Raw genomic sequence first — 27139 nt, 5'->3', positions numbered from 1 at the left:
AAGCCATGTTTGGAAAGTTTAGGCCCTGTTTTTCCTTAGTCATTTTTTCTCAAAGTGGTTGAGGATATAGAAGAACAAATGATTTTTGTTTTTCATACCTTTAGTCACTGACGCTTAAACTCAGACGTCTTTGGGAGTCAGGAACTGTACAGAGCAAATGATTTTAGAAGTGTTTGTCTTTGAAGTTAAATGGCCTATAACCTTTTGTTTTCTTTTTAAAAGCAACATGTCAGCATTTCTACTAAAAGACATTTTTTCTTCTTTGAAAAAAATACTCCCATCTCTGCATAGTTCTTTATAAAAGTTAATTGTGGCATTATTATTACAGCCTAAGGACATCTAGTAGAGCACTGGGGATTGCTATTTCCATGGACTGAGATGATAATTGGACAATTGGGGATGAGAATTTTGTGGATATGAGGATCCCATCACTCGTGTACTTTTCAACCACCCATTTTTTCTTTCTTTCTTTCTTTTTTATTTTTTTTTTTGACTGGCCTCGCGCCTCCCTCTTGCCTTGAGTCTGCTGATGATTTGTCTGTGAATATTTTGAGGACTAATACTGTTCCACTCGTTCTGATCTGATCTTGCTGCTGCTGCTAGCCCGCTCGCTGCCCCTCCAGTGTCTACAGTTTGCCACCTTTCTGCCCCCACAGAAGCCCTGCCCTGCCTGAAGACCAAGGAACACGACGTCCTGCAGCGCCAGCGCGTGGTGGACCTGTGGAAGGATGGCAAGTCGGAAGGGTCAATCGGACAAGAGCTGCGCATGCCAAAATCCACCGTGCACAGCATCATCGTCAAATACCGCCTCAGCAACACAGTGGAGAACTTGCCGCGCAACGGCCGGCCCAAAAAACCCTGACTGACCACGAGCCATGGAGAAATGCATAGAGAGAGGGCTGGGTGAGGGAAACTTGACAGGCGAAAAAAAGTAGGGGGGATCAAGAGAGAAAGAGAAAATATGAGGAGGGGAAGCAGTAATAGAAAGTCAGCTCTAAGTTTGGTGGGGGGCTATATAACTGATAAATGGAGAGGGAGAAGTGGAGAGAGGGGTGCAGAAGAGGGGCTGTCAGAAAGCATTTCAGTAGATTGAAAAAGGCAGAAAGAAAGAGGGGTTGGAGCAGAGAGCCACTTAAAGTACACACGACCTCCCTCACCGCCAAAGCAAGGATGATGAAGACGTCAGGAGTAATATGAACAGGCGTTGAGGTGGACAGACAGACAGAAAGAGCAAATGAGATGAGCGAGTGAATAAAGGGAGGTGAGCGAGAGTGACATAAGAGGAAATCGCCCGACCACTCCAGTGAAAAACGAGAGCTGTGTGGACTGTGCCAGAGAGACGGCCTGCAAAAAGCGCCCCTCTCTCTCTCACTCCCTCTGCCCCCCTCTTTCTTTCATCTCTCGCTCCGAGAGAAGCCCCAGTGGATTCATCTTTCACTTGGCAAGAGAAATGAGTGCACATGTCTAAGTACCCAGGACCTTTACTCCCTAATTCCTGTGGAAATGTCTCTCCCCCTTTCTCTCACTCTCTCTCTCTTTCTGTTTCTCTCTCTCTTTCTCTCTCTCTCTCTCTGAACCCTTTGCCCCCCCGCTCTTCGCTCACACACAGAGGGAGTACTGCAACCTTTCACAGTGTCAAAATGAAGGAATTTCAAGGACAGATTGCGAGTTTGTTTTGTTTCCTCAACATTTCCCATCCCAATCAGAGGCTTTGGGAATCACTAATTGATGCTTGAGATGGACAGTCATGGATTTTTTTGCACTTATACATTACATAGTGGAATTCCAATGTTTTATCACTGCATATCATTATGGGTTCTTCACATAAAAAAATGCACTCTGCTGAAACCTGGACAGTGGCAAGAGGCAACATTTTGGACTGTTTTTTCTGCATCTTGTGGATGCAAAAACTAATCTGAACATTTAAGACTGTATGACACAGTATATAATTTGAGCTGACTGAGCTTGAGAATGAGCAGAACAAGAGTGGTGGAGATATTAAAAGGTGTGTTGGCTAAACACAGTTAGCCTCAGGTTAATACAGGAAATCTGACACTGGGAAAGCAAGTGTAAATTGCTCCTCTCTTTCTAGAATATACCCAGCTGTGAGTGCTCACCTTAAACTGGCTTGCTCAGATTTTATTGTTGCCCAGGATCTCAATCCTGAGATTGATTTTGTGCTGCAGAACCTGGTACTGGTGCCGTTTCGTTCAGCTATATTTGGAGTAGGGGTATCAGCAGGTATCATTTGCCCATAAATGTAATTAGAATTATTAGTCCGATATTGGAATTGCAGTTTTAACCAATAATTTTAACCGATAATTTAGCGCACTGTTTTTGATTTGTGCATGTACTGATTAATGTGTAGGCACAGTAGGCAGTTCCAATCTTTACAGCTGAAATGATGAGTACAATTCCGTGAAACAGCATAATGGAGGACACCATCACCCCACACATGGAAGAATGGTGGTTTGATTCCTAGCAGGAATGCCATTGCTTTACTATGGTGTCATTGAGCAAGATTCCTAACTTTATAGTGACCGACCATTGGGAACAGTTCTGGACAAGAACTTCTGCTAAATAATGTAAAAGTTTACATAAAATGATGTCAGAGTTTATAGTTGCACATGCATGTCTGATTTAGCTGTCATGTAAGCTATGCAGCTATGACTACGTAAGATTTGTGGAAAAAAAAACAGAGTTTTAACCTGTGTTATGCTCACTTTATATATGGATTGCATTGTGAATATGACGATTATTGCTTGGTATATGCTTGATTATTGATATCGGTATCAGATTCAATAAAGTGTGAATTATCGGTTGACATTATTGGCCCAGAAATTACACATTGGTGCGTCCCTAATTTGGAGTCAGAACAAGCTAATGCCAGGTCAGTCCAAATGGGCAATGCTAAATTCCTTTGCAGAGCTGGAGCCAGATCAGCTCCCCAGCGGGACCCTTATACAGTGCAGAACTGTGATGGAAGTGTTCTTGGTGCTCCCAAAGGCACAGATATACTTTATTTTTAAGTATTTGTGTGTGTACACTGTCATAAGTCCTTGCCTACTTTCATTGGTACATGCTGTACAATTGTGGCTCTGAGTTACGCATAAATGGAGATTGGAGGCTATTTGTGTGCGTGTAGGTGTGTGTTTGTGTGTGCACTCAAGCACACTGTGAACTAAAGATTTGACACTGATGCTCTATGTGTGGGTTGGTTCTCATTGCCTCTAGGTGAGTGATTAATTGTACAAGCCAAGTGGTTGTTTAGACAGGCTGGGGTCAGGGAGGCCTTCTGCCAACTGAATGTTTTTCTAGGTTACTGAGCGAGAGAGAGTGAGTGAAGGCAGTTATGCAGGAGCAAACCTGTGCAGTGAGGCAGTGAATTAAAGTATTTGATTCCTCTGGATCAAGTTTGCTGAGAAGGTGAGTGAGAGAGATAGACAGACAGAGAGAAAGAGAGCAGAAGGCTTCAGATCTGACTATGTGATATGAGTTATTTTCTTTGGCTTGTGTGTAGAACATCACTTTAAAGGATCCAAGAAGTCACAAGATGGGGTTTTAGTTGTCGTCTTCCTTATTGTTATAGGGAACTTGTCTGTTCCAGTCCTCTCCTTGCCTCATTGCCCATTAAAGAAGAGTAGGCAGGGGGGGTTTCTGTCATTTATCTGTGTTTATGAAATGGTCTGAATAAGATATGAAGTTGATAAGCTTTCCCTTTCTTTTCTCTTTTTTGTTTTTACTTTGTGGATAAAGACGTCAGTTTTAAAGCACTTTGCACAAGTTACAACATTCAAATACTTTAAACATGGTCACACTTCAAATTATCAAGGCAATACTTAATTTGAACTTCTTTGTTTAATTGAATGTGTTTGCCTTATGGTGCTCTTTAGTTACTCAAATTTTGTAATGCACAGTGTAAGAAATATGCAGTATGATACCAATAGTTAATCAAAGGTCAGCAGATACTGCTGTCACTCAAAGCCAAGCTCCCTAGCCCTTATGTTTATAGGAACGCAAAACCCATGAAGTATATTTAGGATGTGTTAAAATTGTGAGTTACAGCATATATAGACAGCTTGAATGAAAAAGATAAATCAGAAAAAAGTGTTTGCACCTTTTGGGTCTGATTTGCTTAAGCATTTAACACATGCAGCACAAAGTAAGGTAGTCTGCAGTTTTTAGGTTTTGTATGTAATCCAGTCATTGATGGTGTCTCTCGAATTGCTTAATGATAAAATTTTCTGCATGAAATCTTTTGATAAATAAGGTCTTTCCTATATTAGATCAGCAGCGATAAGTATCCATTTATTACTGTCCTATTTTACCATGACTAGTTTGAATGTAGATTGATTTGAACTGTTAAGGGACTTTCTGTGAGTCATTTTTACAAACCAAAGGTATTGAATGTTATGATCTCTTTAGAGAATAGAATAGAATGGAATAGAATAGAATAGACACCCACCAGTAGCCAACCACCAGTCATAGCCGCTTAATGTTCACTGTAGGTTCTTGTTCAAATATGAAACTTTCTAGTTTTTTTTCTGTCCTCTAAGATATAACTCTAAGAACAGTGGGCATGTGCTGACAGGTTGCAGTATGACATTGATTCAGGAGCCACAAGGACGATAGACACACTTTGTGTAGTAGTTTATTGTGTAATGGGGGGCATGCTCTGTATAAGCAATCCACTGACCCTCTACTACCCTTAGACACTATATGATTTTTATATTATTTTCATGAAATGTCATATCCTGAATGTACAGAAAACTTCACATTAAAATATGACCACCACTGCACTGTGTTTTGTTTGTGATAGAACATCTAATAATTAACAATCGGTTATATTTTCTGGTCAGACAGGCAAGTGCTAGGTAAAGGAAAAAGAAAAGTGAATCAGGCTGGAATAATAAAAGAAGAACAGGAAAAAGGAGGGACAGCTAAAAGCAAGAAAAATGCAAAAGGAAGAGAAAGAAAACAGAAGAAACAAAGGCAAAGGGAAGAAAAAGTGAATGAAGCGCAAGAAAGAAAAGGGACTGAAGGAGAGGGGGAGAAAACAGAAAAAGGAAAAGCAAGCTAATGAAAAAAGAGGTGAATAAAAAGTGAGTGAGGGAAAAAAAACAAGGGCTTAGAGTAAGTAGGAAGGTTGAGTAAGCACAATGAAAACCTTGTGAATCTTAGTCCTTAGAAGTCAAGCTCTTACTTGTATTATGTCATACTATTACACATTGAATTACATATAAATTCCCATTACATTCCTTTATTTTACTTTAATGTCAAAAATATTTCAAATGTAATGACAAAAATGTGGTAAAAATGCAATGGATGTAACTGCACTCTTTTCATCACATGAATAACGTTTCATCACATTTAAAACAAAGATCTCCTCTTGTACTTACAAACACAAATGTGGTGTTGATGGATAGTTTAGAAGCTACACTTCTAACAGAATTGCCATGCTTATTTAAATAAGACAGGAGTGAAAAATAACATTGAATTAAAACCATGCTTTTGTTATCACGGACAAGGACTGTAACTTCAAAGGTTTAACCTTATCAGACTGAACTTCTCGCTGGCATCCATTCAGAAAAAATGATAATGGGCCTTTAGATTTGTTTACATTTGCCACTGGAGGAAGTGCAGCATGTGCATGTCCACATTGGATATAGAAAAAATAGTGCATAGAATCGGAGATTTCTGTGTGCTTCTGTTTTCTATCACTGCTTAAAAGATGCAAGGCTTCCTTTATTGCTAAATGTGTTGTGACTTTTTTCAGGTAAGTGCTTATTATTGTTTTAAAGTAACAATAAAATGCAACTGATGTTCCTTATATTCCTATTAATGTGTTTGCTTGTTCAAAAATGTAGTTTGCATAACAAAAAAAATCAGCTAATTGCTTACTTTGTTCATATTCATTACATCGAATAAGTGCAAGAACTGCCCTGAGAAGTCACGTTTTTAACGGAGAAGAGCAGATTAAACAGCAGAAATAGTCGTGTTTTGTGTGGCCATAAAGAGTTAAAGCTTTCTTATCTAACTGTAGAATAAAAGCTGCTGAATCTGATCTGTGTTTGTGTTTGTGTTCCCTGCAGTGCTGAACGGGCCTCCCATGTCGGTTAAGAAAGAGAGAGAGGCAGAGCTTCTGATGGGAAGGAGAGAACAACGCACCGGAGAAGTGATCTGCATCGACGACTAAGGCCATCCTTACTCACACACACACACACGTTTGCACACATTCTCACAAATCCAAGCCTTTCTCTCCGATCCCTCAGCTCATTACAGTAATGGGGAATATGCAGTGAATAGTATTGGGAGATAATTGGCAGAAGTGAACACCAAATGAATAAAAAAAAATCTTTCCCCAAAACACATCACATGCTTGTGTATGCGCCTTTAACTGGCAAACGCTCTTGTTACTATAATGGCAGCGCTTTGATGAAACCCAGTGTTAAAGTCTAAGTAAACACAACAAGACATTTTTCACACACAGTCTCACAACTCTAATACACTCCTTATTGTAGACCTGCTCTCTCGCTGCCTCTGTCCACGTCAGAATCTGCCTCAAACCAACTGTTCACAGTCTGATAACTCAAAGCAATCTGCGCATACACACAAACCACACATATACACACAACCCCAGAACCTCACTAGCACCCTGCCTCCCCACCCACCCTGACTCAGAGATGAAGCTGCATGTGAGTTTAAAAGGATTTGCCATGCTTCATGTTAGCACACCCCCCTCTCATTTCAGCAGCATGCTTGTCACGTTCTGTGCTTCAACAGAAGGATCCATCCATGCATCAAACTGTGCCTATCGTTCCATAGTGCAGTCTCAGCAAAATATCCACAAGTCTGTCATCACAACTCATTTAATTTTATGTCGTAAAAAAGACCGGCAGGACTTTTTTTGTTGTTTTTTATTGCTGCAGTACTAGTAGCTATGGACCATGCTTTGTTAACTAGCTTAACAGAGAGCATGTGGCTGGAGGATATTGCTGTTCAGTACATTAACAGTCATGGCAGAGAACAGTATTGAGTAGTAAAAGCTGACTTCTGTAAATCGCAGCTCTTGCTATTGTAACTACCCCACCTAACAGTTCAGTTTTTGTTCAATGGCCTGAAGTGGTTAGGAAAGAAAATGCAGTATTGATTGTGGTGTCACAGTTGGATAGAAAGGTGTTTTTGGCATTTATCTTCGTCTCGGAAAAAAAAAACAGGCACCGATCTGTATTTAGATTATTGGCACATAGGTTTGTCTCATTCAGAGGTTATGGGCTCAGCCTGGAAAGGTCTTTAAACGAAACCTCTGAAAGTTATTTATCTCTGTCAAGTTCATGATGGTTATTATATACTATATAGGACTATATCAACAGTCCTGTGCTTCTTCTAATTCCCATCTACCCCCAACCCTCATCACTCTACGCTCCCCTCCTTTCACTGAGACAAAAAAGTCACCCACTTCCTTATGTCTCAGCACTCCTTTCCTCTTTGTCATATTTCTACTTCTCCTTTTTACAAAGTCTCTGAATTGTTTGCATATTTAAACTCGGTTCATTGTGTTTTTTCTGTGTTTTTAATCCTTGTTATAGCAACTATAATTATTGTTGAACGTTGCTGTTGATGTCGTCCTTGATGTTATAATTGCGAAGCTTTTACCAAATGAAAATAAGAAACAAAAAAACATTGAAAAGATAATTCTTCGTAAGTTTGGTCTATGATGTTTCTCTATATACGGCATATTGTAATGATAGCCAACGAAGAGGTTGAACGAACTTCGGAACAATTAACATCTTTCTAGCTTGCAATCTACAGTAGATTTGGGGCTTGCAAATAAATGACCTATACGAAGTGGATCACTTATGTAACCCTGAAATGCATTGACAATATAATGTATGCGTCTATTATATCTAAAATCTGAAAGCAAAATTCCTCCATCAGCTCTGGCACGTCTCAGAGTTGACACCTTTGGCTCCTGAAATGCACAGTATTATAAGCGCCTTAATTAATGGTAAAAACAACTGTAAAGAGTCACACAGAGTTTGTAAACTCTGTACCTGCTTGTTCTTATACTGTCTTTAGCTAGGCCTCAACTCAAAGTGATAGTTGATGAGTTGAAAAGTTAATTTATTTGCTCCACTCCCTGGCATACCTCCTGCATAAGACTGAGAAAAAATGATACATTTCAGTGCTTGACAGTAATTGGGAGAGTTTAAGTGTTGTATCAAGCACTTTTTTGTCCACTCTATATTTCTGTTTTCCATTTGTTTTTCTTTTTTCAACAGTTTTGTGTTTTTTTTTTCTCATTTATTGATAAGTGTCACTGTGTAACTTGTGGTTCCAAACCAGTTCCAAAATCAGTGGCTATGTTGTGGTTTGACTCCGGGTGGACAACGAACGGAACATGTTAATAATACATCTTTCTTTTCATTTTGTTTTGTTTGTAATAAAGATTCAAATGAAAACATTATGTAAAACTGTGTTGGTTATCAGCAAAGAATGGCAGTATGGGGTCTTCATCATGTACAGGGGGCTTTAGTCTCATAGAGGTTTGTTGTACTACTAAAGCAAAATAGGTTGTGCCTTTTTGTTATCACTGTTTCTGGTTGTGTGAACCCACAAACTGATGATTCATCCCAATCCCCAAGAATGACACTGTTAGATCTTGGATGAGTCAGGGATGAGATTGTTCACATTCAGCCAAACTCTGCAGTTCTCAAAAGGTCATCTAGAAACAAGTTCTGGTGGCATTTAAACTCGGACCTTTGCCATTTCATAAGTCTATTTATCGGGTGAATCAGCTCATCAGGTTTAAAGCAGTTGAGCATATCACCCATCACCTCTCTCTCACACGCTTCTCACTTTTGCCATTACGAAATCTCTGGCACTGATTTAATATTAGCTTTATGTAACAGTGCAACCTAACCAACCAGTTTTTAAGACCAGTTTTTTTTAATCATTTATATTGTCATGGTCAAGCAAACCATTTAAGGTCAAATAAATTGAAAAAACAGTATAGAGATATTGGTTTAGAGTTGGAGGGGAGAGCCGTGGAATTTTAACCTGGCTTTGGACTCGCCCTGGTTGCACATTTATACTCACACATGCAGCCATTCCACACTTTACCTCAACCCAGACGAGTTTATCTTGGATGTCGTTTCTGAAAAGCAGAAACCCCTGCAGCAAGCCAACTGTGGATTGTGTGCAAGGAGCAACCAAAAACGTGAAAAAAAAAGTTGAGAGGGTAGAAAAAAGGGGGAAAGACTGGAAGGGGAGACAAACAAGCACATGTTTTTCCTCCAAGGTTTTCAACTATTCAGTCGAGATAATGATACAGGAAGTGAGAGCTGGAAGCATGGGGAAATGGAGAGGGGCTTTAGGGGGAAACAAGGAGTGCTGGGGGGGCAGGATATACAAAAGGGAAGCAGAGGCATGATTAGGAAATCCAATCGCAACAAAGTGTGTTTACAATGGCAAAGTTTCCATTTCAGATTTAATTAACAGTAATGGTAATATTTGTGGAAGCTTTACAGCCAAGAGACGTTGATATATTTTTGGTCACAATGAAACACTAGCTGTTTCATGCATCACTAATCAGTAAGATTAAATGCAATAAAGACAGTATAAAAATCTGTAACCTTACCTTTAAACAACTTACAAAACTGTGCATTGTATTAAAAAAACAAAGGCATATTGTGACTTCATAAGAAGTTTCATCTCCATCAACGAACTCCGGAACTAAAATATGTAATCAGCCACCAACTTGTACTGTATTTTCACAATCTGAAGTCAGAAGTGCTTACAGTACGGCATACTAGACACTTAAAGCAAAATGTCAGACTTAAGATGCATTGACTGTGAAGGTCAGTATAAAGGACAGAATATTATTTGGTGCATAATTAGAATCCTCATCACAAGCCAAAACTAATTCAAATATAAGGCATACATGGTTCAGGACAAAGTTTTGGTACAACCAAGCAATCAGTGGCAAAAACTACCATGTCCAGTGGTCCCTCTGTCATTACTGATCTTTTTGTTCAGTCTGGCTGCCACTCTCTGAGGCAGCCCTGTTCCTGGAGCAACGTCTCTTGCATGCTACAATTGTAAGCACAGTTGGTGTTCTTTTGCATTTAACAAGGCATTCTATGCCCAGACCAAAATGTCCAAAATAGATCCCCTGTAAAACGGTCCAACAGTCCAGGTCTCCGAGTGTTTCCTCAAACTAAATGTTTCTTTATTTATGCCACCATTGAACGTATGGTCATCATTTAAACCACTGACAGGTGCCTCTGGAAACATCCTTTTCTCTGTCCTGGCCAACGGCATGTAACTATGGGCTCAACCAAGAGCCGAGCCATCGGGTCAGAGTCAAATGCAGGTTTAATAAAAGAAACAATAATGGTCCTTGGAGCCAGTGACCAGTGACTGTTGCAACCCTCCAAAAAATGTAGTCATCAAGGCTGAATTGTCCTTTAGTTAACCTTGAAGAGGCCGAAGTAATGTTTGCCTGAAACCTGCAGAGCGAAGGAGTTTCCAGTCACAGCCTTCAGCTCGGCCCCCTTGTCTAGGAGCAGCAGGCCAGAAACCTGGCAAGGCTTCAGGAAGTGGAACTGGTGCGAGCCGGCTGCTGGAGTGGTGCCGTATCCCTCCATGCACCGCAGCGAGGGGCCTTTAGGGACAGACACTTCCAGCTTCACATACTGACTCTGATTCTCATTGAAGTGCACCTGAAGGAGAAAGGAAAAGGAAGGTGAGAGAGTTGGAGAGAGAGCAACATGGGAGGCAGACCAAAAAGAGAAAATGCATGAAACGTAGGCAGACAGCCAAGATATGTTTGGCGTCCAAAGTTCGCTGCTTAAGTTTTGCACTGGAGCTATGAAGTTAATACAGTAGAAGTCTATATCACCTAAAACAATTGTGCGTGACAGACTTCCATTACTTTTTAGCTACATTAGCCTACTAGTTCCAGTGCGAATTTAAAAAGCAAACTTTGGACACTAACCACATCTTGGCTGACTGACTACATTTGGAGTAACTGTAAATTTTATTTATCACTGAAATATTTTAAAATAACGGTGCCAGAAAGTTCTCTGGAGCGATGCCACAGAAGAACTTTCTCTGGATAGTTCTTTAAAAGCTCAGTCAAAACGACTCAACTGAAAGGTTCTTTAGGGAACCCGAAGTGGTTGTTCTATAGCATTGCTCCAAAAAACCCTTTCTGGCATCTTTATTTTTAACAGTGCTGTTAGCCACATGATCTCTAAGGACCAGTCAGCGGGTCCAAATTTTTATTCCTCGCTCTCATAACTACGTGATTTAGATATTAGTTTTATAGTAGTTACTGAATCATTTGTAGTAGTTGCTGAATATTATGCAGAGAGTTCAACGGGTTAAAGTTTTAGTAGCTTCTTCCATGCATACAGTATGTTGGTAAAAGTATGAAACAACTAGTTTCACTCCACTTACTTGACAGTAGAGGAAGTAGACACCCCTCCGCACCACTTTGAAAGTACCGGTGTCTGCATTATAATGCACTGCTTGGGTCATATTCAGCTGCTGTTCAGTCCAACCCTTAATGATTCCTTCACTCCCCACTGTAACACACCCACACTCACTCATTAGTACTGAAGAGTTCACATGATTTGGTACTACTGCAAATGACTTTTTTTTATCATACTTACCTTTTTGGAGGGAATCTTTGGTTACTGTTGAAAACAAGATAGACTTAAGTACTTTTTGGAAAAATAAGTTAGTAATGTTCTATTCTTAAATAAAAATAAAACACTATTTTATAAACTTACTCTCAAAGTGAGAGGCCACTTTCTTTCCATTTCCATATTTTCCTCTGCCTGTTCCCACTTGAAAAAGGAAGGAAAAAAGGAGAGATGTTTTGGAATAAATAATAAATGCTGGAATGAATTCTGCTAGAGAAATAAGTAAGTTGTCTATTCCTTTCACCTTACATGCCATAACAGCTGTGCAGATGCAAACATCATGAATTAATCTAGAATCATTTATCGACCAGCTGAGACCCTGATCGTCTGTCCAGATGGTCAAATATTTCCTTTCCTTTCCTCTTTTCTACACCTTTCAGCCATTGTTTTCAGCCAGCACACAGCCATGCACAGTATTTTTTATTTTCACCCGACCAGATGGTTCTAGTCAACAAATTAAGGAAAAAAAAATGGCGAGACGGAAAAAAATGGAAAACAAATGAAGAGAGAAACTGCTAGAAGAGGGGGTCTATGGCTCTTTTGTGACCCTGAAGGGGCTGTAAAGATTCCGCCTGTGAAACGGGAGAGAGCAACGGCCGTGGCTACTATTCAAGTAACTGCAATAAATTAAACAATCCACCTTGAAAAATGGGTGAAGAGAGATTTTTCTCGGCCCTCTCCAGTGGTTCTGTTTTTTTCTTCTGCGTCTGGGCTTATGGGAGCTGCCTGAACTCCCAATAGTCCATCAAAATGTGCAGCGAACGATCTGATACAACTCAGACCACAAACCGTAAACATCAAAGAGAGCCCCGAGAAGCAGTTCACGCAAATGTTATTGCTGGCGTACTGGGTGAACTCGCAGCCCTTCACTGTCCCCAAAGGATGCTATTTATAGGCAGGAGAACAATGATGCTTCGAGGAATGATTGTGGATAAGCATTTTGGCTCTGATTTCAAATAGCTGTCAGGTGTCACTTGAAGCCCTTCAGCTGTTCATTAGGCTCTAACAGTCCATCTATTATACAGTAATGTTTATTTGGTCAGTCTTTCTGGCCACTATTACTGCACGTCTGTTTTCCAGTGTTAGCACAACATGTACGTTCTGTACTCGGGCAACCAGGCCAGATGTGTTATCGCATAATTACAACAGCTATCAAAGGCCATTTGTAATTACACAAAATAGCAAATTGAAGCTATTTCAGGCTTCAACGAAGGGGTCACTTAGTTTACAATGTCCCTGAAACCACCAAGCCTGTGCGGTCCTCATGCCAGTTGGTTTTGCTCGGTGTACGTCCATCCAGCTCAAAACCTGCAATTTCTCCTGTCAGTCAGTGAGCTGCCTACTGCTTCCTGTTGCAGCTTTTAGAAACATGTGCCCATTGGTTTACCCAAGCTGCCATGCTGTCCAAAGTTCCTTAGTCTCTGTAAATATCACACGCAAAGGATAAAGGCTGTCCTTTTTGGTTGCCTGAGATGGCAATCAGAGGCACCTTGGTCAAACGTTTAAGACAAATATAGTCTTAAAAATGAAAGGTGGCAGAAAGAGTTCTTCAGCAAAAGACTTTTCATATATGGTCCTTTAGAGACCTCAATTGAAACCACTCAGTTTAGAGTGGTGGTTCTCAAACAAGTCTTCAGGGACCCCCAAGTGGTCCACATTTTTTTAGCTTCATCCCTGTGTTGGCAGTTCAGATTGACCAAAAATGTGAACCATCTGCGGGTCCCTGAGGACGGCCTGAGAACCACTGCTTTAGGGAACAAAAAGTGGTTCTTTAATGGCATCACTCCAAAGAACCTTTCTGGTATCTTTATTTTTTTAAGAGCATGGATTATGGTATGTACCTTGGACCCTAAAAATGGCGGAGAAATTGATGTGTCCAGGTGGCATATTTAACGTCAGTGTTTCATTGTTGTGAAACGTGAGGTCCACTGCTCATGGCAGCTGTTCTTACTTTCATGGCATGTGGTCATTCATTTGACATTGTCATTACATTGTTGTCATTTATATATAAAACCAATGAATACACTTAACAGTTTAATGTCATTTACTCCCACAGTACCTTCTCTCCTCACTCGTGGGCCCTCAAGCAATTCTCTCTTCTCCAGGAAGAGCTGGACAATAGCCTTGCGTTGCATATTCACCTGGAAGAGAGAGAGTATGTGAGAAAGGGAGAGAGAGAAAAAGAGAGAGAGAGAGAGAGAGATGTAAATCAGTGGTATGTGGTTTAAGAGAGTTAGACAGATGAGTAAGTTCATATTAATCAATGTCTCTTGTGGCCACCCACAAACCAGCTGAAGCCTGTGAAATAATCAAACCCACAGACTTTTCTCCTCCAGACACAAACAAACAGCCCCCCAGAGTTTGGCACCCACTCTGTCACTCCTCTGTTAATAGGACCCCCACTTTGCCTAAACCAAAACTGTTTGCCACATCTTATACATTCTTTCTGCGTGCCACACATTCCTGAAATGTTTCGACTCCCTCGCTGAGAAAGAGAGCAGAAACAACGAGGGAAAGAAAACGTTAGCAAAAATTAGGAGCAGCCAGGCGAGCGTCGTCAGCAGTTTGAGCAGACTTTGGGCAGAGAGCCTTACAGCATGAAGAGATTACGCAACGCTCCTATGCAATATTCAGCAACAATGGATGGTAGCCCTGCAAAACTGAGCAAAAGTGTAGAACAAAGGTGCACATCTGCTTTGTTTGTTGGTTTGTTTATTTGTTTGTCTGAGCTGTATAAAACAGCAAAGAGTACCACGAGGTCAGCCGAAACCACAGCACAGCGCAAAACCAGTGGCAGAGTCATGTGTCTCCCGAGCGCGCTCGCTGAATCAGCATGTGTTTGCATGTGCGTGTGCGCGCACGCGTGAGCGCGTCCTCCACTTTCCTCTGTGCAATTAACTGCGCTCTACCCGCGCGCGCCACAACACAGACTGGGAAGGAGCTGACGGCGTTGCGCCTTTAAGCGCGCGCCCGTCGAGCTGCACTCCGCTCGCTCACTCAGCCATAACTCCATAAGCCATAATTACAGCCGCGCGACGCGACAGCCGCTGCTCTGAAACTGCGCGTCCGCCGGCCGCCGCGCGCCAAACAGCGCAGTAACTTCCAGTAAACTGCGCTAAACACGGACCGCAGCTGGCAGCGCAGCCACCGGGCTTTGGCACAGAGCGCGAGGCGAAATAAACCATCAGTCAGAGCGCACAGGCGCTTAGAGCCGTAAAAAACGTCCCGCAGACCCCCAGCACTGCACAGCTGCCCCGCGGTCACCCCAGTCAAAACTATAGTGTGTGTTTGCGTGTGTGTGTGTGCTTCTCCCAACACGACGTTTAAAGAGATCGCAGCGGTAGAGCGAATTCAAAACAGCGATGAAAAATGAGGATAACAGCTGACAGCCCCAGAACTAGAAAAGCGACCGGAGAGAGAGAGAGAGAGAGAGAGAGAGAGAGAGGTGGGGTGAAGAGAGGATTCGGTTATTCTAAACCATCCGCTGACACAGTAAGAAACTCGTGTTTATTAGTTTCAGCTAACATAGACTTTCTCAGCAAAAGTAAATACAATAATTGAGCTAAATTATTATTATTATTATTATTATTATTATTATTATTATTATTATGCAATTGTGGAATAGTGAATAGACCATCACTTTGTCATTGAGTGCCAACAGAAATTTGCCCTGAATCACACACAATACCAACACTGGCCCCTAATACCTCACACACTGTCCCACAATACTGGCACTGTCCCATAATACCTCACACAATGTTGTACCTCACATACTGTCCCACAATACTGGCACTGTCCCATAATACCTCACACAATGTTGTACCTCACACACTGCCCTACAATACTGGCACTTCCCATAATACCACACACAATGTTGTACCTCACACACTGCCCTACAATACTGGCACTGTCCCATAATACCACACACCCTATTATATCTCACATGGCCATAATGCCTAATACACTGCCCCTTAATACCTCATACACTGTTATACCTCAAACACTGCCCCACAATCCCAACACTGTCTCTTAATACTTTGCACACTGTCCCACAATACCAACACTGCCCCATAATACCCACTGCTCTCTCCCATAATACCAACACTATGCCATAATAACTCCCATGCTACCCCATAATACCTCACACGCTGTCCCATACCCAACACACTGTCCAATATTACCTTGTACATTGCCCCCAATACCTTATACACTGTACCATATTACTTGTCCCCTTGGCAAGCGCTCTACCCTGTACCAGTAAGAGTCCTTGGGCAAGACTCCTAACGCTGCCCTCGCCTACCTGTGTAAGCTGATCAAATTGTAAGTCACTCTGGATAAAATCAATTAACAAACAATGGCAATACCATCCCATAATGCTTCAGAAACTGTCCCATAATACCCGCTGTTCCATAATGCCAACACTCATACATAGTCCCATAATGCCTCAGACACAGCTCCTGTTCTCACAGTATGTGATAATACCCTTCACTCTGTCTCATCATACCTCACATACTGTCCCACAATACCAGCACTCTCCTATGATACCTCACACTGGCCTACAATACCTCACTCATCGTTTTATAATACCTCACACACCCCATGTCCTTTTACTTATTTTAGTGTAATGTAATGCATTTTGGATTGAAACACAATGTATTTGAAATCCATTTCGCCCATTAAAAACCAACACACTTTCATGGATCGTAGGGGACAATACCCAACACACGCTTTCATAAGGTCGAACACTCACCCTCCGGTAATGCCCAGCACCGCGCCTCACACCACCTGAAGCTCCCCCCCCGCCCTCCACCCCACCAGCGAAGTTGTGAGTGCCTGGTGCAGGCGCGTCTGCGCGCGGTGGCTCGCTTACCTGCTCCAGTCTCTCGCGCAGGCTCTGCACGGATCTGCGGAGCTCTGTGCTCTGCCGCCACGTCCACGCGGTGAGCAGCGCGCTGCAGGCAGCCAGCGCGAGCGCCGCCACCGCCACGAGCGAGCAGGCGAGGCGCAGCGCGCGCCCGCGTCTCCGGAGCACGAGGCGCTGCATGGCAGCTTCAGCACGCCGACACGACTCCCTTAGCGCGCGCTCCAGACGCGCAGCACGTGCACATTTCGAGGTTCTGTTTGTGTGTGCGTGCGTGCGTGTGCGTGTGCGTTTGCTGCAGGTTCCTGAGCGCGCGTGCTGCACCGAACTTAAGCGCGATCGCAGATGTTGGCTGCTTGTTGCAGCCTAAACCGCGAGACGACGGCCATCAGCGACGAGCGTGTGCCACGAAATCGCTTCTGCAAGTGGAAAACAACAAAAAAAGTTGCAGGAGTTGCAGGAACTGCAGTTGGCAAAAAAAAAAGAGAAAAAAGAAAAAAAAGGTCTCGCTCTGTCCGTGTGAAGCGTTGGCGCTCCTCCTCGCGCTTTCTGACGGACGGTGCGCGAGGCAGTCGGTGAAAGGTCGCGTTTGAAAGCGCTTCGTCACGTCCAAGAGCTCAGAGACGCAGCGCAGCAGCACAGAGAGAGCAGCACTGAGCACACAGTGGAAAAAGAGAGAGAGAGAGAGAGAGAGAGAGAGAGAGAAAGAGAGACTCTTCCAGATTTCCTTCCCCATGGTGTGATGCCAAGTATTCTTTTCTTGAGGGGGGGGGGTACCATTTTGATTTGCCCTGCTCAAAGTCAACAAGTGCAGTTTCGCAAATTGCACTTGTTGTTGAACTTGAGTTTTGCTCGTCACTTTGCACCAAATAAACCTATCACTGCCAGCGGGCAGCGTTACGGGAACGCACCTCTGGCTGAATTCATTAGTGTTTAAACATTGTTTATAGCGGGAGTAACGGCGTGTCTGCTTCTCTAAAACAACCGGCGATCACAACTGCTTTTGAGCCCGTACAAGTGATGAAGCACAGTACACATCCTGTCACTTTGCCTGCACAGCTGGTTTTATTATACCTCTGTATATCCCTGTGTATCTTATAAGCACGTTCTTTGTCTAATTGACCACAGGGTGGCGCTGCTTTTCCTAAGATTTCAAAGCTGCTCTACTTTTGACCCTTTAAAATAAGGTCTGCAACATACTGGAACAAATTCAACAAGCTGTTCGAGCAGCACCAGCAGCATCGAGTGGTGGAACTCAGTTCAGTGAGCGTTTAATGCAAGACAGGATTCGTTCTTTAGGATTTCCTCTAAGACACCAACACAACAGGCCACCAGAAATTGGCAGCAACGCAGTACAGAGGTTACAGAGTTTAAAAAAAATGTTTATTACAATGAAAGACGACTTACAAAGCAGGGAATGTAAACTTTGTAGAAGGATAGAAGGAGGAAAAAAAGGGGAAAAGGGAGAAAAACGGTTGCAGAACATGAGCAGGGCACTGAAACAATGGAGGTGTGTTTAAGCTTTATTTGAAGCAAAGTGACAACTGGTAATCAGTGGACATCACAAAGCAGCAGTGATGCTCCACACAGGTGTAACAGAACAACAGCTCAGTTATATAAATACAGTACTGCGCAAAAATCTGAGGCCATCTAAGAAAATGACAGGTATCGCTATTTGTCTGGACATTTGGATTTATTTGCTTTAAAAAACAGATAAACACAGAGTTAAGACCAATAAACAAATCAACAGTACATTGTGATTTTGTGTCAGTGTGTTAGCTTAACCATTTCCAGACCTCTCCTTGAGGAAATTCCAGTATACAATTAACATCCAATGCCTGCTTCAGCTAATCAGTACTTTTTTACATGACCTCAGATGTGCTGCTGATAGAATCAAACAAATCCATTGCAATGGCTCAGTGTTTCTATTCTAAAGTTACATAGTGTTGTTACTGACAGACAGACAGATAAGATAAAACAGACAAGATAAACAGATAAACAGCTTTAAGCAATCTTCTTGGCTGCCTAAGACTTCTGCATAAACAGCACGGTGCAAAAGTGTTAGGCCCCTGAGACAGTTATATTCAAAAAGCTATTAATCCTGCCTGTATTCACAAAGCCTCTTAAAGTAGGAGTGCTGATTTAGGATCAGATGTCTTATTTATGATGGTCTTACTGATAGGAACAGATCCTAGATCAGCACTGCTTATCTGAGAAGCTTTGTGAATACGGGCCCTGGGCGGTGAGAGTATATTTGTCCAGATAAAACACCAATATTACAAAAAAAGACAAACAATATTAATACAATAAGTAGTGATTTCATACATGAATGTATTTGGTTAACCATTTCCAAACCTCTCCTCACAGCTGCCCAGTATTATTTGCAGTTTATCATTCAGTACCAGGCTTAGCTAGTCAGTTATTCACTAAATCCAGTCAATGTTGTTGATGAAATTTAACAAATCAGTATGAGGAGTAAGAGCATTGGGGAGAAATCTCAAAACATATATATTAAAGAAAAACTTTTCACTCTATTTATGCTTATATATATTTTTTTCTATTAATATATGGTGCTTTTACCTGCAAAAACACACTTAATACAAAGATAAACTAAACTAATGAACCCTAAGGTGCAACAATGGTCTTCACACACACACATAATGTCAAGCTGTAACTTGTACACAGTTATGACATCAACTCTGCACCACTGTGCTGCTGAAACAACACCGCGCTCTATTCCCAGCGTACTACTTGACAGGCACCCTAAAATACAACTATCTTGCTAAACAAGTTTTACTGTCAGAGAAGAACATCTTCTAAGAGAAAAGATAAACAGTCCAGTAGAACAAAGTGCAATCGTGTCCTCATCTACACACATGGTTATAAACAGACTTGAACACTGTATTACACTCTTACAGTACTTTTTATATCTTTAACGTTCTTTTCCATTGTTTTATTCTCACTGATCTCAGCCAGCACCAAAAGAGACAGTAGCCACGTTTACATGCAGCCTGATAATATGTTAATAATCCGACTAATAGCTCAATCGGAATAGAACACGTCCATGTAAACACCTCAATCGGAATAGACTAGTCCGATTGAGGCCATTCGGAATACAATTTCTATCCGATTGAACGAGGTGGGTAAACTTCTAAATAATCCGTTAAACAGAAGAATAGCCATGTAAACGCCTGAATCCGATTACATTCCAATCGGAACGTGTAAGTATGTTCTGCGCATGTGCGTCGCGTCATGGCGAAAGTTTATACCGTTCAACATGGCGGAGCAGAAACGGGTCTGCAGAGGAGACGAAGTTTATGCTCTGAGCTTTAAAAGACGGCGGTGGGACGGACGTCCAGCTTATGAGTCTCAGAACACGACGTCTTTCTCTCGCCGCTTCCTTTATAAGCACATGTGAAGCACGTTTTCCTGAGTCTGACATCATTTTAAAGCAATTAAAACACAAGCGTGCCAACTGGAAACTCATTTCACGCGGACTGGACCTCACGTGATGTTCGCTGTCATGGTAACGTTTACTCTAAACGCTACTCCACGCATGCGCGTCATTTTGCATCGGCTTACTTGTAGTGAGCATGTAAACGAAGATTTTCCATCAAATCGTTGAATAGAGTGTGCATATAAACACCTCAGTCTGAATCTGTAATCGGATTGTATTCAATCGGATTGGCAAAAATCTTTGCATGTAAACATAGCCACTAGCCACGTTTACATGCAGCCTGATAATCCGTTAATAATCCGACTAATAGCTCAATCGGAATAGAATACGTCCATGTAAACACCTCAATCGGAATAGTCTAATCCGATTGAGGCCATTCGGAATACAATTTCTATCCGATTAAACGAGGTGGGTAAACTTCTAAATAATCCGTTAAATAGAAGAATAATAGCCATGTAAACGCCTGAATCCGATTACATTCCAATCGGAACGTGTAAGTATGTTCTGCGCATGTGCGTCGCGTCACGGCGAAAGTTTACACCGCTCAACATGGCGGAGCAGAAACTGGTCTGGACCTCACGTGATGTTCGCTGTCATGGTAACGTTTACTCTAAGCGCTACTCCACGCATGCGCGTCATTTTGCATCGGATTACTTGTAGTGAGCATGTAAACGAAGATTTTCCATCAGATTGTTGAATAGAGTGCATATAAACACCTCAGTCTAAATCTGTAATCGGATTGTATTCAATCGGATTGGAAAAATCGTTGCATGTAAACATAGCCACTGTCTCTAAAACACCCACCAACACTACTGCAGTATGATGGTCAATAATCACAGAGTACACATCAGTTTTCATTACATATACAGTACTGTGCAAAAGTCAGAGACCACCCTTCATTTAATTTAAAAATCGCCATTATGTACTACTAAAAGTTTTTATTTTTATAATTAGGTATTTCTGGGGAGATTAGATAAAAGATCATCCACTTACATAAGGTAGAGGAAAGTGAAAAAAAGAAACTATAGATATAAAAGAGCACTTAAAGCTTTCATCTTTGAGAAAAATCCACAGGTGTTTCTATCCACCTTTCCACTGTGAGAAGACAACTCAACACTATGAGTCTGAAAGGATGTGTAGCTGTCAAGAAGATCTTACTGAGAACAAGAGGCAGACAAAAAAGAAGACAAATTGCAAATCAAATAAGCTAATTGTGTTCTCAGAACCATGGACTGTCCACCCCAGAGTCCAGACCCTGCCGATTACTGAAAGTGTGAAGAATGGAAGCTGTAATAAAAGCAAAGTGTGGAAATACCAAATACTGAATTATATGATCGTGTAATGTGCTGTTAAATATATGCCTTGTGCTTTTGTCCCTACTAAATGAATAACGTCTACTTAATGGCTGTTCTGACTGGAAATTAAATACATGAAGAGTGTCTGACATTTGCACAGTATTGTACATACTGGATGAATACCTGTTGCTTACTGAAGCTGCTAATTGTCTAAATAGGTGATTGTAATGTAATAATAATTATTTAAAAAATGTAAGATGCAATGAGCTTATTGCACTCATTGCATTAATGTTTTTACATTGTTATTGGTTCTTGAGAGAAAATCATTAAACATGTTTGACATACTGAGATGTTCAAAATTTCAAGTTACTAAAAATCAAAAACTGTATGTGTTAAGCTAGCTTGGACCACCGAACAAACATCCAAAACGTGACACGACGGACATGGATTTTGACCTACCAACAATGCAAACATAAAATGTAATTGCTACCATCTACTCTGTAAACATCTAAAAATGCTGACCATAGCCACAAGGAGGCAGTCCAATTACACACTTTCAGCACTGTGTTTGACAATAACATGTAAACCGCACCACAGTTTACATAAAACTGTCTTGTGTCTTTGGTTGTCATCAACACACTTGATTTACTTCATTAATAAAACACTAGAGTGTGCCCTGGGAAAAATCTAAACACAGAACAGAGAGAAAAGTCATCTTTCACAAAATTATTATTAAACATTTTTCCCTTCTTGAGTGGTTACATTTGCTCCTTCCCTGTGTTGGACCAATAACCTGCAGCTTATTTATTCTGGTTAGGGATGTTGAGGAACAGTTTTACCCTGAAATTTAGGGGTCTCTCTGAGCCAGGTTTTCAAGGGCATCCCCCTCACAGCGCAAGCAGTGGTAGCCAAGGTCAGAGGTCACGTCCCGGCAGCCTTGACCAAAATAGAAGTCGAGAGATGGCTTGTTCCAGTCCAACACAGTAAAATTCAGCTGAGTGCAACCAGCAGCCAGTCCCAGCTGGATACAGTGACAACCCAAAATAAACAGCACAAAAAAAACACACAAGACAATTTTAAATACATAGAAAACAGAAAGAAATCTGACTTCTTTTGTGAAGCTATCAGACAAGCTTCTTGTGTTGTTTACATTTAGCTAATGGAATATCTAAATACACTTTAATATTAGTGGTACATCAATCATGAATTTTTTTTATTTCGTAACAGACAGCATCATGCTTACAAGTTAGAAATCGGCCCAAAACTGTAGTAAGCATAAATGACAACAAGCACAGAAGACAGCTAACAGGCTAAGAGGCTCCTCCACTAGTATTCAGACATAGGCTTTAAGTAAATATTTATGGAACTATACGGTGCAATTGCAACATACAAAGTAAAGGGTACGTTACACATACATTTTACAAGCTTCAAATAAACTGCCTTGAGAGATATTAAACCCAATGTGGGCACATCATCATTAATCAGCATTATGTTAACAGACATAAAAGACCACTCACAGAGTGAATGTTTTCACATGAAATACTGCTATTTAATGAAATGTTCCTGATTATATGACAACAGAAATGTATGAACTGCAATATTCTATGCTTTATGTCAGTACAGGCTGTGCTAGAAGGTTGTAGAGACTACAAGGAAATAATCTGCACGTGTGTTATGGGAGAGTGGTGCTAGCATGATTGATATGAGATAATATAAAATAGTTTCTCGTTGACACAATTGAATACTATTTGTTTAAAAATTAAGATATTATAATAACAAATAGTTGAAATGCCATCAGCCAAAATGGCAACTGCTAAAAAAAATTAACAAAGCCCTCATATACTTAACTGGATCACATTATGTAGTCATTAAATCGCAACACAGATTGGCTAAAATTATCTAAATAAATCAGCCAATTGCTGATTGTATATTAGCAGCAAAAATCATCTGATTCCAATTATGTGTGGTTCTGAATTAGCACCCCAAATTAATATCACACATCCCTCACCTGCGCAACTTTTCTCATCAGTGCCTTGCCAATGCCTTTTCCTGAGGAAGATTAAAAAATCAGTGTGAAACGTCAAAGCATTGATAACTTCAACCAGGTCAGATGTTCTGATCATGGCCTAGTTACAATCAATTTTACACATTTCACACATGCAAAGCAGCAATAAAAGTACTACACTCACCTCTGAACTCTGGCATCACATACAAGTCCTCCATGTACACAGCCCGGCCTTTCCATGAACTGTATGAGTAGAAGTACAGGGAATAACCTACTTTAGTATGACCTGAAACAAACAGACAAACAAAAACACACATTTTACAAACAATCACTGAAAAATACTTTCTCATCATTGAGCCTTTTGTTTTCGCTACATAACTAAAATCTGAGACTCACTTCCTCACCCCACTGACACCAAGCTGAACACTTCACTGCAGTTTGATAATAAGAGGTTGAGTACACCTGAAGGCTATACGGGCACTAGAATGAGTAATAGGGTGAGGAAAATTACTATCAGAAGCTTTGAGGCAAAACAAGAGAACAGAGTATCATGTAACAATCATGTAGCTCAGCTACAGGCGATGGGTGGCCTTAATGAGGTAACGTAAAGACTACACCAACCAGATCAGACGAAAGAAGTATTAAAGGAAAATACCAGTTTAAAAACTAATCTCTATTTGCTGCATCTGCAGAGTACATTTGATTTCCATAAGTGATAATTATTACTATTATTATTATTATTATTATTATTATGTGCAGTCAAGTTGGTTCAGACTATATTCGGAAATTAATCTTTTTGTCTTTCGTCTTTTCCAATTATTTGTTTTTTCTCATTATATGTTAAAAATAAGCTTCAGATTGGTTGTAAACTTCATGTGAGAGGTGAGCTGTATGTCCTCGCAAAAGTATTTCCCAGCATCTAAGTGTTTTTACTGTCCTGCTTTTTTTTTATTGTCCAGCTTTTACATCCATAAAGAAAAGACAGAAAAGACAACAGCCTGGACTATTCTGACCTTTGTTTGTAGAGACACATCATTACATTTAAAGATCTTTTAAAAACTCCTTCATCCTTGTTCTGCCAAGTGCCAGTCTGTGTTGTATTTCATGACTGCTGGATCCTTTGTTGTTATTAATCGATCGAAGTAGCAAAAGCTGTTCACCACTTCAACATCTTCACCATCAGTGATGAAATCAGCTGTCTTTTCATGCTGTCATACCTTTTGTTTTTTCATATTGCGCTGAAGTTCTATCTTTTCTCTCTGTTCTTTGACTTTCCCTTCAGATCTTCCTGACTGTCTGAGTGTTGTGTCATTCACATATTGAAGGTTACTGATGTTTTTTTCACTAATCTTTTATCGCCTTCCAGTCCTGCTTCTCTTTTCATCTGTTCAGCATACAGGTTGAACAAGTATGGTGAGAGTGTGCAGCCTCGTCTAATTCCCTTGCCGATGTGGAGTCAGTCTGTTTTCCATTTTGTGTTTTTACTGTGGCTTGATGATCAGTTTAAAGGTTCTTCATTAGAACAATGAGATGTTCTGTGTACCCATTTTCATGAGGACATTTTTCTTTTAAATAGTGAGGAAAAAAACAGAAACATAAAATACATTGACTCTATTTTAAAGCACTAGCCCACTGGTTTCTATTTTAAGTGTATATTGAGCCAACAGGATTCTTTTCTAAGTACAGGGACATTATTGGTAATGGCAGCTGACTGTACGCTGCATACAGAAGGATAGAGATTACGTGGAAAACATGTGCAGCATTTCTTTAAGTACTGTGCCAGGCTACCTATACTAACTGGACTACTGCTTTAGGAGACTACGGGTGCATATGAATTCTGACACCCTTGCAGTGTTTCCTCACCATCTTTGGACCTGTGCTGTTCAGGAACTTCTGCGATTATTCCATGGAAAAATGGGTTTTTAGAAAAGCCATCCTGCTCTAGATCTACAGAGGACATTAAACACAGTTTAATTAATTACATGTATGACACTTTTACAAAGCAAATTAACAATGCCACTTTACTTTTATATTTGTATTACAGTAGTTACTCCAGAGGGATTTCACCAGTTTTCACACAATGTCTGCATAAGTACATGGTTAAGATGCAAACAAAGCCATTTGTAGTGGTTTGGTGTGAAAAGCAGCATTCGAGAGAAGCTTGCCAGCTCAGAATCATTCTTAGCGTTGGTGATAGGAACCAGAGGTCTCAAGTGTTTATTGCCTCAAAATTCTACACAATGCTCACACAAAGTTATTACATTAAATGATTAGGAATACACTGCCTGGAGCATGAGAAACTGTTTTACTACAGTTCTGAGATCATGTATTTTAAAATACATTCATAGTGGAGGGGTATGAGCAGGACGTTGTAAGGAAAAAGCAATACAATAGAAAATATTTTTGCAGATTTACTATCATTATCAGCATTATATATAAAAACTCAGAAGACACACTTAGGTTCACTGATTTGAATAGTAAATAAAGTGTCTACGTATGACATCAAAAGCCCTGGTTCCTATCACCGCCATTAAAAAGCAATCTGCAGCAAGTCAGCAAGTTTTTGTACAATGAATCTTTCCACATCAGAACAGCTGAATCACACTGTTCACACATGGACAATTGAGCAGAAATTGTGAAAAATGGGTGGAATCTCCCTTTAACATTAACCCATTTGATGTGGTATACCTTTTTGTGTGATCTTCACGTGGTCTGCAACTTTCTCATACTCTGCCAGTTCCTTGTACAAAAAGAATAAAGGGGTTAAAGCACTGCATATGCGTTTCTATGTCCATATCTCTTCATCTGCTGATTGCTGAGTGCTTATTTGTGAGGCTACACGCACTACAGCAGCTCAAACACCGTCCAGCAGGTTTAGTGAAACGGACTGACCAGATGTCAGAATGAATAAGTGACAGTTAATCAAAAACACTGTTCACAGTATGAGCTGCGATGCTGGCAGTGACGCAGCACGCCCATGCAGACGATGACAGCACCATGCTGCTGCTGCAGCTCGTTTTCTCTTCGACACATGTGCGCGGCTCGCGCGGCTCAGCTCACCATGATCATGCGCGCGACATCCTTGCAGTCCTCAAGCGTAGCGGCGCGAATCGTGAAGTCCATTTGACTCAGTGTCGCAAACTGAATACAGAGAGGAAACGTACAGGCTCTGGCAACGCGCTGCGCCGAGTAAGGAAAGGTGAAAAGGGAAGAGGCTAAAACTGCCTTTACATCATAACCGCCTGAACAGCTGTGGCTCAACAGCGCCATCTGTATGGAGGGTCTCAGTAGTGCAGTTCAGCTGACCGCACACAGGTTGTTCGTGAACTTCTGCAATTATTTCATGGAAAAAGGGTTTTTTAGAGAAACCATCCTTCTATAGGTCTATAGGAGCCTCAAAGGAGCATCCATAAAAGCCTCAGTCTTTGCCAGAAAAGATGGGTTAAGGCTCACCTCTTTGTGCCAAACATCATGAAACAATTGTCAAACAGTTCAAAAGACCATTAGACGGCATTGTACGAGAAATTGTCACATTACTGTGTTAAATAAAGCCACATGGGCTCAGGAGTACTTCAGAAAACCATTGTCACATAACACAGTCTGCCGCGGCATCAAGAAATGCAGCCTCAAACTCTATTACACAAGGATAAGGCTGTACATCAATACTGTGCAGAAATGCAGTTGAGTTCTTTGGGCCTGAGCTCATCTCAGATGGTCTGAAATTTGTGCTGGGGTCAGATGAGTCCACGTTTCAGCTTGTTTTGGGGAAAAACAGATGTTGAGGGGTCCCAAGTGGCATAACCATCTAAG

The 27139-nt window shown here is 41.1% G+C and overlaps 3 protein-coding genes across 3 annotated transcripts in view; 1 reads left to right on the top strand and 2 right to left on the bottom strand.

Moving 5' to 3' along the window:
- The window catches only part of chd3 (chromodomain helicase DNA binding protein 3), a 48025-nt gene extending 43228 nt beyond the window's left edge, over positions 1 to 4797 (top strand). Inside the window, 1 exon segment of the mRNA XM_036596567.1 lies at positions 657 to 4797. Coding sequence (XP_036452460.1) covers positions 657 to 862 — 206 coding nt within the window. The 3' untranslated portion in view covers positions 863 to 4797.
- Positions 4798 to 9473: 4676 nt separating this feature from the next.
- On the bottom strand, positions 9474 to 17224 carry tnfsf12 (TNF superfamily member 12). Its single transcript, XM_036596568.1, has 6 exons — positions 16582 to 17224; positions 13771 to 13852; positions 11799 to 11855; positions 11679 to 11702; positions 11464 to 11591; positions 9474 to 10724 (listed from the first exon to the last, which is right to left on the bottom strand). Exons 1-6 carry the CDS (start codon positions 16753 to 16755, stop codon positions 10470 to 10472), a joined length of 720 nt encoding a protein of 239 aa, XP_036452461.1. The 5' UTR covers positions 16756 to 17224; the 3' UTR covers positions 9474 to 10469.
- A 3859-nt stretch (positions 17225 to 21083) lies between these two features.
- si:dkey-19b23.15 (diamine acetyltransferase 2) lies at positions 21084 to 26563 on the bottom strand. The gene is made up of 6 exons (XM_036596569.1): positions 26390 to 26563; positions 26018 to 26069; positions 25193 to 25276; positions 23514 to 23615; positions 23333 to 23373; positions 21084 to 22345 (listed from the first exon to the last, which is right to left on the bottom strand). The coding sequence occupies exons 1-6, from the start codon at positions 26450 to 26452 to the stop codon at positions 22172 to 22174; spliced, it is 516 nt and encodes a 171-aa protein (XP_036452462.1). The 5' UTR covers positions 26453 to 26563; the 3' UTR covers positions 21084 to 22171.
- Positions 26564 to 27139: the final 576 nt, after the last annotated feature.

The sequence above is a fragment of the Colossoma macropomum genome, unplaced genomic scaffold, assembly GCF_904425465.1.
Source record: "Colossoma macropomum unplaced genomic scaffold, Colossoma_macropomum, whole genome shotgun sequence".
In the NCBI taxonomy this organism is placed as follows: Eukaryota; Metazoa; Chordata; class Actinopteri; order Characiformes; family Serrasalmidae; genus Colossoma; species Colossoma macropomum.
The sequence above is the reverse complement of the archived record's forward strand: the minus strand, read 5'-3'. Positions and strand labels throughout refer to the sequence as shown.

Excerpts from the sequence above, each read along its gene's own strand:
- tnfsf12 (XM_036596568.1), bottom strand. The coding sequence starts at position 16,755 with ATGCAGCGCCTCGTGCTCCGGAGACGCGGGCGCGCGCTGCGCCTCGCC. Across the intron at positions 13,853-16,581 it reads TGCGCGAGAGACTGGAGCAG|GTGAATATGCAACGCAAGGC; the intron begins GTAAGCGAGCCA and ends TCTCTCTTCCAG. Across the intron at positions 11,592-11,678 it reads CAAAGATTCCCTCCAAAAAG|TGGGGAGTGAAGGAATCATT; the intron begins GTAAGTATGATA and ends GGTGTGTTACAG.
- si:dkey-19b23.15 (XM_036596569.1), bottom strand. The coding sequence starts at position 26,452 with ATGGACTTCACGATTCGCGCCGCTACGCTTGAGGACTGCAAGGATGTC. Across the intron at positions 26,070-26,389 it reads ATGTCGCGCGCATGATCATG|GAACTGGCAGAGTATGAGAA; the intron begins GTGAGCTGAGCC and ends TTTTTGTACAAG. Across the intron at positions 22,346-23,332 it reads TGATGAGAAAAGTTGCGCAG|CTGGGACTGGCTGCTGGTTG; the intron begins GTGAGGGATGTG and ends CACTGTATCCAG.